The sequence below is a fragment of the Centrocercus urophasianus genome, unplaced genomic scaffold (assembly GCF_019232065.1).
Source record: "Centrocercus urophasianus isolate 14NV4802_14NV808 unplaced genomic scaffold, USGS_Curo_1.0 seq_25, whole genome shotgun sequence".
NCBI classification, from domain to species: domain Eukaryota; kingdom Metazoa; phylum Chordata; class Aves; order Galliformes; family Phasianidae; genus Centrocercus; species Centrocercus urophasianus.
The window spans coordinates 3,199,138-3,217,040 of NW_024884811.1; the positions used below are offsets into that span (position 1 = coordinate 3,199,138).

The window sequence follows — 17,903 nt, forward strand, 5'->3', positions numbered from 1 at the left end:
CTACGCAGTCCTCCAGCCACACCGCCCCAAGCCTGTAGCGTCGCCTGGGGTTGTTGTAGCCGAAGTGCAGGACCTGGCATTTGGCCTTGTTGAACCTCATCCCATTGGCTTCAGCCCAGCTCTCCAGCCTGTCCAGATCCCTCTGTAGGGCCTCGCTACCCCCAGGCAGATCCACACTTCCAGCCAATTTGGTGTCATCTGCAAATTTACTGAGGGTGAAATTGAAATATTGAAATTGAAATATTGAAATATTAAGGATAAAGATCTACTGCTTTCAACAGCATAGGACAAATACTTTATCCAATTATTTTTCCATCCCTTCAAAATGCAAAGAACACCCCCTTCCTTTGTAGTTGCAGCACATTTAATGCGGGAAACAAACACTTCCTTTCATCGCGTAAGAAACCTCATGCTGCTACACTTCATTGCTTAGAAATTAGAGGTTTCTATCCTGGTTCTCACCTCTTGATAAAACTTTACACACAAAAAGTAGCACCAGAAAGAAGAGAACTATAGTATTTTTCTTATAGCTGTCACTGATCACCCTCAGTGATGTGTGATTAGATGTGAATTTTCATTTAAGTTGAAATTTCTTGTGAAATGCACAGAAAGAAATCCAAGTAACTTTATTTTAATCACACATTTTACTTTTGTCTAATTTGCTTCATTTCCTAGCATTTATTTTACTATATCTCTAAAACACAAAAAAGGCACAAGTTTGATTAGGTTTCCTCACAATTACGCGTAGCCAGATAAAATGCTGTAATGGTGAACCAAATGAGGTTGCCTCTTTCCTACCTGAACATCTGAAGAAACAGAAATGCCCTGAACTGAGTCTTTCAGCAAAACTGGACTTGTGCTTTTCTCCTCATCTGATGACATCCTGCACAAAGTCAGTCAGTAGAACAGTAGAAACTCAGCTTCACTTTCTATTTCCAGGACGTTCACTAATCTCTTTCACAGAAACACAGATACTGCTGTAGTGTTTACCTCAAGTAGGTGGGGGGAGAGCCCATGCAATGGGATAACCTGAAAGTGTCCTTGTTACATATACTGCTATAAGCATTGACTGAAAGGCATTTAATTGCTTTATCCAACCCATACTCAAAAACATGAAAAGACTTCAACTGACTTTGAGACTCAAACAAAACACGAATGACTGAGAAGCAACAATATCAGCAATTTTGCCATTCTACACTGGTTGAGTAAATGTTATGCCTAATATTCCATGTTACACAAAATATTTTACATTAAATATACGGTGCAACTACAATACAGTGATAGAGGAAAAAAATTATATATGGAGAGACTATAGAAACCTTAATTTATGAGCACAGTTCTATGTCAAAGCCTCCTTCTTAGTTGCAGTGTTTGGAGTTATATATCTTACTTCAGTACAAAATTCCTACAGAGGCATATAGGAATGCCTAAATTCTGCTCTGATTTTTTTTTCCCCTGGAAATACCACAATCCAGGCTAAGATGATGCCCTGAATGCTTACCATGCAGCATAAAAAATTTGTTAATGAATGAATGGCAGAGTGATATAGCTGCCTGATGAACATCGAAAGTAACCACGAGACACTTTTGAACAGAGAGCTGTTAGCTGAGAATAAGCCTGGGAAGAAGACCACTATAAATAACCAGATGAACAAAGTATTGGTATAGTGTAGCTAACAAGCATGCAAGTTAAAATAATTTTTAGACAGGCCTTTAAAACGGTCAATCATAATATTCTTAGCTGTTTTTTAAACAGATGAATTTTCTGACAGAAACATTATTTTTAAATTGCCAATTGTACTGATATTAAGTTGGCAGGAAATGTCCTCCTTAATGACCATCTTATTTCAAAATACTAAAAAAAAAAAAAAAAAAAAAAAGCAATAAACTCAGAGCGCTCTATATGGGAATAGAGATGGAAGTTAATTCATTCAGTTTTATGAGTTATTCCAGATACCGATTTGTCATGAACCATAGAAGACCTCTCTGCCATTTATGGCTTTCAGTATGCAGAATGGGAAGTTAGTGTCTGTGCTGATATTTTAAAAATGGCATAAACACAATTCTAAATGCTGAGATTTCCTACTGCCTAAGGTTCAAAAAACCTTTATTATCTCACTGCTTACTGCCTTCTTATGTTCTTTCAAAGGCCCCAAATTCTTCTTCAGTAAATCAAACCATGTGCTTTATAACTCACAGTTTCTCAGTTAGTGGGTCTCAAGCAGTCCAGAAGTCCTAGAGATATTCAGATGTGCTCACATGCGTGTTGGTGAGACAAAGGATCAGTTAATTACCAGGTATTCATAGAAACAGGAAGAGTGTAACAAATTACAAACACTGCTCTCTTCATCAGCCCATTTAACAAAACTACCTACCACCAATTCTTATAATTAAACACGAAGCCACTTGAGTTTCACATGACTCTGAAGCGTCTAATGAAGTGGAAGGAAAAGTTTGTTCATTAATTTAAGGCCACTGCCCTGACTTTCAGCCTTCTGAAACTCTTAACGCTCAGTTTAGCATATATAGCTCTTTGTGTATCATTGAAACTATGTTTGAGTTTGTGGTTCTTCAACTCAGCTGCTTTCTTTCACACAAACAATGTTATCTCTCCATTTCATGCCACTTTCCAAGCTTAAAACTGCAGCTCAGCTATCTGAAGTCACTTTATAGGAGTCACAATCTGCTCAAGCTCAGTGTGTCTGCCTTCTCTGTCTATCCCTTTTCTTTATTCCTCTGGACTAGACCTCTACCATGTGCACCAGAATTCTAACCCGACTGTCTTTACTAACTTGAAAATCACTTCACATTACAAATAGCACACTTCTTAAATTTTCAGCTTTCCTCACAACACTTCTATTTTCCCCATCAACATCTCTGGTGTTCTTGCCTGCAGTCCAACCTGACATTCTGACTATTGCAAAGTCCAGCACAAATACCAGTAAACCCAGAATTCTAGAAAACTGCTCATATACAGAACAGCCAAAACTACTGTAAGATACATACAATTCTTTTAAGCTGATGTTTGCACATGCCATTGTCACCTCATGCTAAAAATAAGTTATCTGCCTTGATCTGATTAAGAGAACACACGGCAAGTTTCTAAGAGAGATATTTACCATGGCATACGAAGACATCAGTAAACTGATTTGCTGAGGTGCAAATCACGAAATGCAAGGAGGCTACCGAGAACTTCATGGTTATCTCGTGCCTCTCATCTTCCCCAGGCGTCTGCCAGGACACTTCTGACCACACCAAAGCAAGGCTCCTGCTAACAGCACTAAGTTAACATGAAACCGTTAAGTGTATGACCGCAGTGCTAAGGACAGCTACTTACAGAAACAGCCCTCAGCTTTACAGATCTCTCATTTGTCTCATCGCGGCCGTTCACGCCACTAATTCCGAACTATTTGAGCCCCATGAGACTTCTGCCTTGGCAGCCTGCTCGTTACCTAGGGTGCTGCTTTCCGACGAGCCTCTCACCCAGGGAAGAGGTGTACTTCCGGAGGCCCTTTAACTTACACATATGAAGCGGTACCACTCAAACCCGGCGCCTGCAGTGCCGATTGCCCGCTGCGGCCGCCTCAGCTGCAAAGTAAGGCCAAGCCGCGGGGCGTCACGCAGCAACACGGTGGCACGGCCGGGCAGGAACACGGCCGAACAAGTCAGGAAAAGGAATCAAAACTTCGTACGTGAACGCATCCCCTTTTTTGTCCTGCTACAGACTGGGCCTCTAAGGCCGCCGGGCCGCCTCCCGCCTGCCCTCTCACCTGCGGACAACGGTCGGAGCGTCCGCCGGGCGCAAGGGTTTCAAACTACCGAGGCGGAAGAAGAAACGCCTCTCTGATAGGTTCAGCCGGCTTCTGCAAGACACTCTCTGATTGGACATCTTGGCGGAAAAATAGCCAATTAGAGAGCTCGGCCTGAGAAGATTGGGAGTGAAAAGCCGTCCCGCCCCTCAGCTGCGACGCGTCACCCTTTGCCGGTTCCTGCCTGTCAGCGGTGCCGCCTGCTGATTGGCCAGCTCCGTTCCCGGGGCTGGGGCGCGGGCCGTGGGTGGCCGTTGGTGGGGGGCGGTGCTGAGGGACGGGCGCCGTGAAGGGGGCAGCTGTGCGGTGCGGGACTCCGGGGGTCCTTGGTGTTGCAAGCTCTGTGGTCTTGCTTGGTGCCTGCTGGTGAGCGCCGTAGGTGGCTCGTGTGGGCCTGTTAGTGCTGGGATGTGTAGGGAGCAATGCCAGCCCAATAGCTTGTCTAGCCGTGGTGAAGGGAGCTCAGATAGGTACCCCGCGTTGGGGAATTGCTGCTAAAAGAATCATGGAATGGCTTGGGTTGAAAGGGACCATAACGGTCATTTATTTCCAATCCCTTGCCATGGGCAGCATTGCCACCACCAGATCAGGCTGCCCAGGGCCCCATCCAGCTTTGTTGGAAATATCCAAATAATTTTCCAGGATAGTATCTCCGATAAAGCAGATTTTATTTGCAGTTGCAATGGCGGGCCAGCAGGAGCGCACACAGAAAACACCGGTCATAACTTTTGGATGCCTGCTTTACAACATGAAAGTAAGCATAAGCTCTTGTTTAATTACCCCCTAGCATTTGTGCCCTTAACTCTGGATCGTTGTTCTGGTCATCTGTCTGTCCTTGCATAGACATAAGCTTGGAAGGAGGATAGAGTGGAGTATCTTGGAGCCTGCATATGGCATTCTAACATTCCCACAGAATGGGACAGTTCTGCTTTGCGTAAAGGCCCTGGCTCCTTGAAAGCTTGTTAAATGTATTTCACTTTTGCTGGCCTAATGAACAACCTTACAACATGTTTCCCAGCTCAGAATACTATACCCACATTGTTTAGAACATTTAAAGTCTATTGCAGCCTTTGTGAGAAAGAATTTGTCACATTATTTGGTAACTATATTTCTAAAATATATTGCTAATATGTATATGGTATTTCTACTTTTCACATCAGCTATTTCTAAGGATGTGCTGCAGCTACTTTAGGTCGCCCTTTTCAATATTCAATGCAGAAACAACATTTTATCCCATTCCCACAGCCTGGTCTTAAGTGCCCCCAGAGACAGGACGTCCACAATCTCACTAGGCAACCTATGACAGTGCCTCACTGCTCCCAGTCAAAAATTTCTTCCTCACATCTAACCCAAAGCTCCCCTCTTTCAGTTAAAATCATTCCCTCTCGTGTTCCCACTATCGGAACATGTAAAAAGATAGTCCCTCTCCTGCTTATATGTACTGGAAGTTCTCCCTAGAGTCTTCCCCAGGCTGAACAGCCCCAGCTCTCTCAGCCTGTTCTTGTAGGGGTGATTTTCCATTTTTGAGGCCCTCCTCTGGACCCTCTCCAACAGCTCTGCATCCCTGCTGTGCTGGGGGCCTCAGACCTGGACGCAGTACTCCAGAAGGGCCTCACGAGGGCAGAGCAGAGGGGGACAATCACCTTCTTTCTGGCCTCTCCTCCTCTACCTTCTGGGCTGTTAAGCACGCTGGTGGCTCCTGTTAAGCTCAAGTGTCGAATATGTTTAGGCCGTGGTAGAAAGGTGTCTGATTGTTAGTGTCAGCAAGCCACGTGCTGGGTAACATTGAACAACAGCCGTTGCGTAGATCCCTGGGGAGAATTTTGTTGCAGTTACCTCTGGGCAGTAGTAAGTAGAAATTCAACACCAAATTTTACAGGCTTTTCTGTCTGGCTCCAGGAATCAGAGAGCCCTTCTGTCTGTTTGCCTCCATTTATCCTGACACCATCTTAATTGCTCCTTTTGTAATGTGTGCTGTGACACAGAAAATCCTTTCACAATAATCTACAGCATACATCTGTACCATCTGGTACTCCAGGGACACAAACCTCCTGGTCAAGTTCTGTAATATGTGAGTGTACTTTATATTACACCAAAATTTTGCCTGGTAACATGAGAAGGACAGCACAGACATAGCAAACAATACACAACTGCAATTTATAATTTCCCCTAATTTTTTTTAGTAAGCAACGTGCATATGTTCCAGAATCTTTTGCACCTATGAAAGAGTTAACTCAGGAAATTATCAGAAATACCACCTCTCTTGGAGGCTTTAAGTTCTTCCACAGAAAGCCTTTTATGTAATAAAAGGACTCCTTTAACCTCATTTTCCAAAACCTCTTGGCTACTGCAGCATCCTCTTAATTGACAATTTCACCTGAAGCGAAGCTTCACGGAGTTGAAGTGGGTAATGTGAGGTACTTGTGCTTTTACAGACCACTCTTAGGCTTAAGCTGTGCAGAACCTGACCAAAAGCAAGATTTCAATTCCTTTTTCTACTTCCCGTACTGAAGTGGATGACAGTGTCTAATTTAACCAATGAGTGGAAGGTTTTCCAGAACCTTCTTTCAGCACATTAGAAAATACTAAAGCTTTTTCTTTCAAAGAAACTGAAAGGAATTGTGTTAAGCAGTTACACCAATCTTTTCCTCACTGTGTAAGACATACTAGTGCTAAAATATGTACTTTCTAGATCATCTTTTAAAAACATAACAAAGCCAGTCTAGTATCTAGATAGATGAATAGTTTTAAAATGCACTGATCATGATTTACTACAACTAGTAGGTGGGTAGAAATATTATTTAACAGATTTTTTTCAGAGATTTCCTGATGAGTCTTTAATCATGATATCTATTGTGTATATTTTTCACTTTTTTTTATATCTTGTCTATTTTTATATATATTACAGTGTTCCCTGTTGTATTTGTGATGTGTTCATGTATTTCTTTGATGCAGAAACCGCAAGCTTAGCACTAATCACAACCAAGCGTCAGATACCTGTAAATATAAAACATTTACTTACCTCAGCCATTCCTCTCAGACAACAAACAAAATCAGAATTAACAGAAAGCAGTGCCTTTTATGAGTCTTTGTACTAGTAATCTACACATCGGACATCTGTTAGCAGGTATTCAGTCTTTCTTTTCTAAGGATTTAATGAGAGGTACTTATTTCACTAGTATTAAATGCATTAGCAGTAGGCACTTGCCAATATGAAACTTTCCTTTAGCCTAAAAATTCAAGTAGCAAGGCAAACTTCCCGTTTATTTTTTTCCTAAATTTCTAAATTTATAGGTAGGAGTGACCACGGTATGAATGAATTTGCTCCATATGGGCTTTATTGAACTCAGTGGGGCCTATGGAAAGAAGACAGAGTGTGTTATCTATAGAAATGATACCAGTATCTGTTTAAGTGCAGTTTGTAGAAATATTTGAAATTAGGAATTGGAAGAAGCATCATCAGGCGGCTATTTGTAACTATAACATCTGGTAAGATCCACATGGCTGTGATAAGCAAAAAACTCAGTCTGAGTGACTCTTCATTATTGTGCAGTCAATGTATTTTTTTAAGGCTCATGAAGTTGCTTGTTTTGGTTAGTTTCCAGAAAAGTAGAGTGAAAGACTCTGTTTACTGGTGGACTATTGTAAGCATGTGTGATATATCATGGTTTCAGAGAAACATCTCTGTCTGTCTGTCAGTCTGTTTATTTATTTATTTGTTTATTTTCCTCGCACTATTACTTTGTTTGAATGCTAATTTGAAGGCAACACTCAGCTGTAGTCATATCTAGGTGAGCAATGCTTGCACCAAAGCAAAGTGTAATCAATTTTCCCTTGCCACATCTGGCTTTAATGCAAAGTTCTAGATGACATAGGATTTTCTAATAATCCAAAATGTTCATCCTCTTAATTTATTGTTTGTTTGATAATTGAAATGAAGTCAAATGTAGAACTGTTGCATTGTTTTGAAATCACTGTTATTGGTTAATGTTTCAGCAAGGCTTGTATTTGTCCAGTATGCAAGTAAAATGGAGCACAAGTTCACATTGTTTCTTACCCAGCAGTGCAATATACAAAGCAGAGATACATGCTTTTTCTGATTCTAATCTGTATTGAACACTGCTGCTGTAAAAAGTACGAAGTGCATTCCTGCATAAAAGTGTTCTTGAAATAAAATGTAAGGCATAGCCTTTAAATATGTGCTTAGTCTTTAGTCCTGTGCCTTTGGGAAAATGCAGACATTTGAAAATTGAAGAAGATTGCGATGAGTACTCAAACCAATCTTTGTGATGCAAACATCTACTGCTACTTTGTAATTAGATGGATAAAAAGCAAAGGAGATCAAATGGTATAAAGCTGATTACTGGTATAAAGAGATAATTGTAAATAGTTAGAGAGAGTGCAATGAAATGACAGTAATTACCCTACTCCCACACTTTGGGTTTTATAAAGTATCTGATAAAACCTTATGTTGAAACTTTCTGCTTCTTAATTGTGTATCTGAAATACTACTCATCTTTAATGTTGGATTCTATAACAAAAGACAAAGGACAATTATTTTCACGGAAGGAGGGAGAATTTTCCATGCTTCTGTGACCACTTATGTTCATATGCTGTTCTAGCCAAGCAAAAGCCGTAGCAGCATTTGGAGCCAGGAAGAGTACAGTCGTGTGCAGACTGAGAACTTGTGTTGAGTTGGCTGTCTGTGAGGAAAAGGAGGAGAAGAGAGTCAGGGAAAAGGAGGTCAAATAAATTTAGTAGCACCAGTGCATTCATGAATACACATCCCTTTGTTCTTTGAAGTAGTTTTTGAAGGAGTCAAAGTGCGAAGTAAGCACACTTTACATGTTATATTCATGAATATTCAGTGTTGTCCATAATTTTATATCTGTTGAAATTTCTCAGTTGTTTGTTTTTGTTGTATGTTTTTCTTCACATATCTACTGTAATTACTGTGATGGAAAAACAGATACTTTGTTATAAGTCAAGTGTAGATACTGGACTTTCACTCTTCTAGGCTAAATAGTTATCTGGTTACTATGTGAACACAAGATTTGTTTTGTCTCATGTACACTGTTAGACATAGCCCTGGGTCTCCAGGTGGACTTGTGTCTTCTATAGATCAGTATTGTCACCTCTCTTCTGTGCCACGAGTCCACATGTCTCAGACAGAAGCATCAAGTGTCTGGAGATGAAAAGCCAGATAGATGGCAATGAACTGCATCTTTTTGGGCCTTACATTCAAAGGTCAGTCATATGTTGGCTCCTGCTTTGGGGAAAGAGGCCTTCATAAATGCATGGACCAAGGCCGTTCCTTTCCCCTCATGGGAACTGAAACATTATGAATAGCTGATCGGCAGACCATCATTTCAGTATTCAAGTAGTTTTTTTGTTGTTGCAATTAAAATAAAGAAACGCTTTTCAAAATATCTCAAAACATTACTAAATCAAAATTCTAATTTTAGTTAAGAAACAATCGCTGAAGATGATGGGTATGGGAAATGTTTATGTTTGTGCCATAATTTGTTAAGCAGCTGTCAACAACTGATATCATTTTCTGGTGATGATAATAATCACAGAACAGCCCAGGTTGGAAGAGACGTTGAAATATCATCACTTACAAATTTTCATTGAAAAAGAGAGACTAGATGAGGTAATCTAACATCCTGCCTAGTTGCATCTTGAAATACTGAAGTGATGTGAAATCTGCCATGCCTTTGTTGAGGTTGTACCACTCTTTAAGTACTGGAATACTGCAATGAGCTTAGAACCTTCTCTAGCATGAAAATACCTAACTCCTTTAGCTTTTCCTCTTAGGGCAGGTTCTCCAGCCTTGGATCATCTTCATGGTCATACTTTGAACTCTAGCATGTCTTTTTTGATCTGTGGAGACCAGGTACTTAATGTGTGTCCTGATAATTGCTGAGAAGAGTGGGATAATCACATTTCTTTCTTTGCTAGTAATGACCCTGCAGTTGCAGCCCAGCGTTCGATTTGCCTTTGTGGCTACAGTGATGCACTGCTGACTCCTGTTCATCGTGTTTGCCAGGACTGCTAGGTACTTTTCAGCAAAGCTGCTCCCCAGCAACACAAATCCTAGACTGTGCAGGGCTCTTTGGTTACCCCTTCCCAGGTGCAGAACAGTGCATTCATCCTTGTTAAATTTCACACTTATCTTACTTGCTCCCTCTTACAGCCTGTCTAGGTCTCCCAGGAAGATGACTCATCTTTCTTCTGATGTGTCCACTTCACCATCCACCACCTGGATTAGTGTCATTTCCAGTCTTGTTGACTGCTTGCAGTCCCATCATCTGCATAATTCATGATGATATTAAACCATTGGGGTTTAAAATGAGTCCCTGGGCAACCCCACTAGTGACAGGTTTTCAATCTAAGTTAAAAAATGTTGATCACCACCCTCAAAGTGTGGTCTGTTTTCTTATTAATTAGACATCAACCATCCATTCTATTTCTTGCTAGTTTTAACAATCATATCCTCATAATTTCTGAATTCCTCGGAGTTAAAAAGATTCTACCAACTCTCCCTCCATCCACCAACCTCTTGTAGAAATTCTGCTCTGGATATTTCATTTGTGATATAATGGTCAGTGCATATTTAAAGTATGTATGCTTCTCAGAGAAGACTTGTAAGTTGAGAGGTTGAAAATAGTCTGGAATTTAATACTGTATGAAAATGTATTTGCCTTTGTTTTTGTTTTTGGTTTTTTGTTTGTTTGTTTTGTTTTGTTTTTTTTTCCCCACAGAAGTATCAGCTTATAGCTTTACAGGCACTTACAGGATAGCATTTGTTGAAGGGCCTGTAGATATTGTAGGCCTGGTGAATGTGTTCATTTATACTTAAGAGTTTCTCCTGGGGAATCTGAATTATTTTTCACTGGAGTAAGCTTTTCCACATCAGCCAGTCAGTCATCCACATCAGTGACAGAACCTATCATGACTACAGTTATGAATGGATTTTGCATGAATTGCAAGAAAGATTTTCTGCTGTAATGATTAACTGGCATGTTAGATACTACTTTTCAGTCACATGGAAACAGAGCCACTATTAAAACGCTGAGCATATATATCAGTATATCCCTCTGTTTTCAAGCCTCTAATTTCTCTAAATGGTGCTACACAGGAAACCAAACCTATAGGCTTTGTCTAAGTGTAAGGAAATGCTTTCTGCAAGACTGATCTTTCTTTTAGCAGACTCCCTCGTCCCCCCACCGCAGGCTAGAGAAATATTAGCAACTTCTGCTGTGTTTTGTGTTTGGTGAAGTAATAGAACACCAGCTGATTAAAAGGAGGATGCTTCAATCTTTTTTTTTTTTTTTTTTTTTACTGTTCTGAATATTTAAAAATTGGAATGGACAAAACTTGACTTTCCTTACTTATATTCAAAATTCTGTGTCTGTATTTGACTTCAGCAGTCAGCTCTTGTTCTGGGGCACAACAGTTACTGAAATACTCCAGAGACATAATAAAATATTTAAGATCAGTGCATTCTGTTTGTATTTTTAGTGATTAAGTGAATTGTTTCATTGCAAGCTTCTGAACTGACAAAAACCATAAGTCTGATAATGTTTTAGAATGCAGTGAAAATTCTGGATAACCAGAACAGCACAGTGAGCCATGGAAATGACTCCACAATGGGTGCAAAAATGATCTTTTAATAATTTTGTCAGAAAGAACTTTAAATATTTCTGTGGTTGCAGTATTTTTCTTCTTGTAAGCTGTAGAGAGCAAGTGATCAGTAAAATTATTTCTCATTGGAAATCAAAAGATCAGAAGGAATCTAGATTATAGATTATAGATTAATCTAGAATTTAGGAATCTAAAGATGTTCCAGTGGCAGGGTGCACATGTACAACTTATTTACAGTGACATATGCTGCTTCAGCAGTGAAACACAACTGTGCTATAGAGTATTGAAAGACCATAATAAAATGCAACATATCAGCATCTTTCAAGACTACCATTAAGGCTGTCCATAAGTCTGCTACTGAAAATCACATTTGAAGAAAGAAGATTGTTTTTTTCTTTGTAAGTGTTCCTCACAGAAGCATAGAAGGTTTTAAAGGAGCGTTAAAATGTATTTCATACAGAAGTCTGCAGAAAACAGTTGGCAGCAATTAAAGTGTTTTCTATGAAAATAAGTAAAAGGCTTTCAAGGCTTAATTATATTAATGATCTGTTCCTAAGGAAAACAAGATGTTTATGTGTAAAGATTGTTGTGCTAATTGCAGACTTTAAAAAAAATCTAAGCACTGTACTTCCTTTACCACTTCTTTTGCATGAAGGACTGCTAGGTAGGTTCTTTGAATGATGTTCTCATTATGAAGTACAGATTTGTTTGCCAAAGTACTTGAAGAAAAGCTTAAAATGGTCAATGTGAAGCGGGCTTTTGTCGTTCCTCTAGGAGCAGCCCATTGTGTAACAGTCATCATGTTTCAGCATCTCTCTTCTGCAGCACCTTATGGCAGGATCAATACTTTAGTTGCTGACAGCTGTATACGTATATTAGCTTTACAGCCGGCATGCCTCCAGACCCCATAGCTGTGTGACAGCCTGTACCTATCGCACCATCTCCCCTTTCTCTGGCAAGTTCTGTAGTCACTGTGCTTGCCTGCTGCACATCTTTGTAGGCAAAAGGGTAATTTCTTCCCTTGGAGCTGTATTCTGAAGCCATGAGTCAGCAAACAGGGAAGCTGACGACATTGCCGGGATGTACCACGCAGAGATGAGCTTCTGCAGTGACGCAGCCTTTGTTCATCAGAAGTCAGCAAGGATTTTTACATCATCTCTACGCCAGGTGGCAACACATCGTGCTGCTCTGATAGAGAGCTGGACTAAAAGTAACGCTTCTAATACACAGCAGGCTGTAAAATTCAGCCAGTGCAGAAAGATCAGATTTAGATGCTGAATCATTACCTGTTCATATCCTCTCCGCTCCCCAGGCTTCTTCATTTAGTCTGAGAAGAGCTTTGCCATTTTAAAGGGCTACGGGAACTATGCTATCAGTTCGAGAAGATTTTCTTCAAGAGATATCACAACATTCAGCTGTAGGATAGTTTTCTGGATAAGTTCAGGGATTGAGTATGCTGAAACTTGAGCTTGTGTATCCTGGTATTTATATCATAAAAATGCTGAAAAGATGGATGGAATGCCATTAATTGAAACTAAGAAAGTAATTTAATTAGATGTTGTAATAGTAAACATCAATGATACCTTTTTAAGTTTTAAAGAGAATCACTGGCATTTAATTTCAGATCCCAAATATTGTACATTACTGTAGCTTTTTCTTTCAAAATTTCTGGCATCATGTTTGTGTATCAGAGCACCAGCAATCAAAGAGGTTCCTGGAATGTGTTGATAACTTCCTCTTCGAAGTGGTACAGGAACCCATGAGAAAAGTGCTCACCAGTGAGGAGGGGCTGATGAGTAGCATGAAACTCAATGGCAGCATGACCATGAAATGATGGAGTTCAAGATCCTTAGAGCATCAAAGAGAGTGCGTAACAGAAATGCTACTCTGGGCTTCTGGAGATTATGATTTTGACCTCTTCAGGGAACTGCTTGTCAGGGTGACATGGGATAAAGCACTGGAGGGAAGAGGGGCCCAAGGAAGCTGGTCAGTACTTAAGGACCATCTCCTCCAAGTCCACAGAATCACAGAATCACAGAATAGCTGTGGAAGGGACCTCAAGGATCTCCAACCTTCCTGCCACATGCAGGGCAACCAACCTCCATAATCAATACTGGACCAGGCTGCCCAGGGCCCCATCCAATCTAACCTTGAACGCTTCCAGGGATGGTGCATCCCAGCTCAGATGCTGTTCATTGCAAGAGAGAGAAAGGCAGACAAGAATGCCAGGATGCTTCTGTGGATCAGCTTCTGGATTTATGTAAGAGCAAAAAGAAAGTCTATGGGGAGTGGAAGCGGGAACAGGTTACCTGAGAGGACTACAAAGAAGTTGTCCAAGCAGCCAGGGATCAGGTTAGGAAAGCTGAAACACATCCAGATTAAACACAGCCAGGCACTTAGAGGGGAACAAAGAGAAATTGTGCAGGTGTATCACTGATTAAAGGAAGTCCAGAGGAGGTTGGGCCCTCTCTGGAAGGAAACTGGAGTTCTGGTCATGAGGGATATGGATAAAGCTGAGGTGGTGATTGACTTCTTTGCTTTAGTCTTCACTGGCCTGTGCTCTAGCCACACTGCCCAAGTTGCAGAAAGCACAGATAAGAATGGGGAGAAGGAAAATCTGCCCAATGTAAGCAAAGATCAGGCTCATGACAATCCAGGTGCACAAGTCCATGGGACCCAAAGAGATCCAATCAAGGATTTTGAGGTACCTAGCAAATGGAGATGCCTACCTGCTATTCATCATATTTGAAAGGTCATGGCAATCTGGTGAAGTTCCCACTGACTAGAAAAGGGGAAACATAACCCCCATTTTCAAGAAGGGAAAAAAAGAAGATCCAGGAAACTACAAGCCAGTCAGTCTTGCCTCTGTGCCCTGTAAGATCATGGAGCAGATCAGCAGATCCTCCTGAAGGCCTTACTAAGGCACATGGAAAATAAAGATGGGGTGATTGGTGGTAGTCAACATGGCTTCATCAAGGCCAAGTCATATCTGACAAACTTGGTGGCCTTTTATGATGGAGTTACAGTGTCAATGGATAAAGGAACGGAAGCTGATTTATCTACTTGGACTTGTGCAGAGTGTTTCACACTGTCCTGCCTGACATCCTGGTTACCAAATTGGAGAAAAATGAATATGATGGCTAAGGATTTGGCTGGATGATCACGCTCAGAGACCTGGGGTCCACTGCTCAGCATAATTGCGAGGCTGATATCAGCTGTCTGTAGAAGGCCTTGTCAGCTTCCTAGTTCTGATCCAGCAGCCTGTAATAGACACCCACAACAGTGCCACCCATGCCAGTCTGCCCCTTAATTCCCACCCACAGTCTCTGAACCCGCTCCTCATCCAGCCCTGGACAGTACTCCATGCATTCCAGTTGCTCTCTCACATAATGAGCAACTCCACCACCTCGCCTTGCTGGCCTGTCTTTCCTGGGAAGGACACAGCCATCCACGACCACATTCCAGCCATGTGATCTGTCCCACCAGGTCTCTGTAATTGCCACCAGATCTCAGGGTGGAGGCCAGTCATAAGCAGTGTCCCCCAGAGGTCGGTCTTGGGTCCGGTCCTCCGCAACATCTTCATCAATGACACAGACAAAGGTGCCGAGTGCACCTTCAGCAAGTTTGCAGGTGACACCAAGCTGAGCAGTGCAGGCAATACATTGGGAGGAAGGGAAGCCATCGAGAGGGACCTGGACAGGCTGGAGAAGTGGGCCCATGAAAACCTAATGAGGTTCAGTAAGGCCAAGTGCAGGGAGTTGCACTTGGGTAGGAGCAATCCCAGGTATTTATACAAACTGAGGGCACATCTCCTTGAGAGCAGCCCTGCGGAGAAGGACTTGGGGATCCGGTAGATGGGAAGCTGGACATGAGCCAGCAGTGTGCGCCCGCATCTCAGGAGGCCAACTGTGTTCTGAGCTGCATTAAAAAGGGGTGGCCAGCAGGGAGAGGGAGGTGATTGTCCCCCTCTACTCGGCTCTTGTGAGGCTCCATCTGGAGTACTGCGTCCAGGCCTGGGGCCTCCAGTACAGGAAGGACATGGAGCTCTGGGAATGGTCCAGAGCAGGGCAGCTAAGATGATCAGAGGGCTGGAGCACCTGTCCTATGAGGAAAGGTTGAGGGACCTGGGCTTGTTTAGTGTGGAGAAGAGAAGGCTCCAGGGAGACCTCATTGCAATCTTCCAGAACTGCAAGGGAGCATATAAACAGAAGGTGGAACAGCTGTTTACAAGGATGGATAGTGCTAGGACAAGGGGGAATGGTATTAAGCTGAGACAGGGGAGGTTTAGGTTAGATATTGGGAGGAAGTTTTTCACACAGAGGGTGGTGATGCACAGTTTGCCCAAGGAGTTTGTGGATGCCCCATCCCTGGAGGCATTCAAGGCCAGGCTGGATGTGGCTCTGGGCAGCCTGGTCTTGTGTTTGGCGACCCTGCACGTAGCAGGGGGGTTGAAACTCGATGATCATTGTGGTCCTTTTCAACCCAGGCCATTCTATGATTTTATGATTCTATGATACAAATGGAGATCATTGACATGTGGCATTCCTCAGGCATCGGTACTGGGATCAGTGCTACTTAACATCTTTGTCAGCAGTATGGACACTAGGATTGAGCGCAATCTCAGCAAGTTTGCAGATGACTCCACGCTGAGTGGTACAGTTGACATGGTAGAGGGAAGGGCTGCCATCCAGAGGGATCTGAACAGGCTTGAGAGGTGGGCCAACCTCATAAAGTTTAGCAAGGACCAAGTGCAAGGTCCTGCGCCTGAGTAGGGGAAATATCAAGCACAAAGATAAGTTAAGTGGAGAATGGCATGGGAGCAGCCCTGCTGAGAAAGATTTGGTGATGGCAGCTGATGAAAGGCTCACAAAGAGCCAGCAGCATGTGCTTGCAGCCCAGAAGGCCAACCATATCCTGGGTTGCATCAAGAGAAGCATGACAAGGTCGAGGGAGGTGATTCTGCCCCTCTACCCCTCTTGTGAGATCCCACCTGGGTTACTGAGTCCAGTTCTGTAGCCCCCAAAACAAGATGGACATGGAGGTGCTGAATCGTGTCCAGAGGAGGGCCATGAAGATGATCAGACGGCTGGAGCACCTCCTGTTGGTAATTAGGTGAGAGATGAGTGTAGTAGGGCTTGTCAGACTTCAGCTCTCAGTAAAAATACATGAAAAGCAATATAAGAGTTCTTTTAAAATTTAAATGATATATTCTGTTCGTACAACAGATGTAAAAAGCAAAATGTAACTGTGGTTAAATAGAAGTTTGTGAAGCAATTAAAATGCAAATGAGTAAATTGACAAATGAGACATTTACAGCAGACAGAACTGTGAAAGAAAATGAGAAAATAAAGGATATATAGGAAAAATGATATCGAGAATATCTGACCCATGAAAGTAAACAGTAATTATATTGGGACACTTTTCCAGTAAGAACATTCTTAATTTCTCAGATTTCACTTAAGGTTCTTTTAATCATGTGTGAACTACAGTTCTATATATACTAGCACAAGATGTGAAAGGTCATATTACCTTCAATCCCACTGTTGTCTGGTTTTCTTTCTCATAAATATATATTTTCTTTGTCTAGTTTTAGTTTTGATCAGTTTTGATATTTCCCACTTACTTTAGGTAGATGGTAAATCTAGTTTTGCCAAAACCAAGAATATTTTATTTCATTTTTTTTTGTTTTTATCTATGTGTTTCTTCCCTATGAGAAAGTTTATTTACTCAGTATTACCAAGAGCTACAATCACTCATGTTTTCCTTTTTTCCTTCTTAAAGATTACAGAATATACACTTCCCAGCATGTTGAATGAGTACAGATGGCTCTTCTATTTGTAGGCAAAGAACAGTGCACTTGTAATAAATTTGACCTAGAAGAAGAAAGCAAAGGGAAACAAACAACTGTTTGCTTTGATGGTATTGTGGTAGAATATGGAAGACTTGAGTAACAGGTTTTTTTAAATGTGTGAACATAAAAGTAGTTACAGTCTCAGATCTGGTATAATATAGAAAGACAGAAGTGACATATGGAAATTGGCATTCAGCTGAAGTGAACTGCTTATATTCAATTACATATCTATTAATATAAAGACTGTAACTTAGAACACCTTTATCAATATTAAATTTCTCTACCATCAGGCTCATGCTCACTAAAGCATGAGTGTCCTTTTGGCTTGCCTAGGCTGCATTTAGTAAATAGAAACTGTCTTGGGCCACATATACATAAGTTGCTCCAAAAGTTATGTCTCCTCTTTATTTCCATGGAAATGACAACAAAGAGCACAGTAACACTATTTGAGAGAACAAATTCTGAACTACAAAACACTGTTTTTCAGCACAGTCACCACCATTAGCTATGTGTCAGTGATGAAAAAGAGTCTGGATGCTGTGCTCATAAGAATCTGCACCAGTGAGGGTGACCTAATGTCACTACTGCTGAAATGCA

At 41.5% G+C, this 17,903-nt stretch overlaps 1 protein-coding gene across 1 annotated transcript in view; it reads right to left on the bottom strand.

The window, feature by feature from the left end:
* Window positions 1-12,528, bottom strand: part of POC5 (POC5 centriolar protein) — a 26,040-nt gene extending 13,512 nt beyond the window's left edge. Inside the window, 4 exon segments of the mRNA XM_042825992.1 lie at window positions 799-883; window positions 3,770-4,071; window positions 4,073-4,250; window positions 12,437-12,528. Of these exon segments, the coding sequence (XP_042681926.1) occupies window positions 799-883; window positions 3,770-4,071; window positions 4,073-4,250; window positions 12,437-12,528 (657 nt within the window).
* Window positions 12,529-17,903: the final 5,375 nt, after the last annotated feature.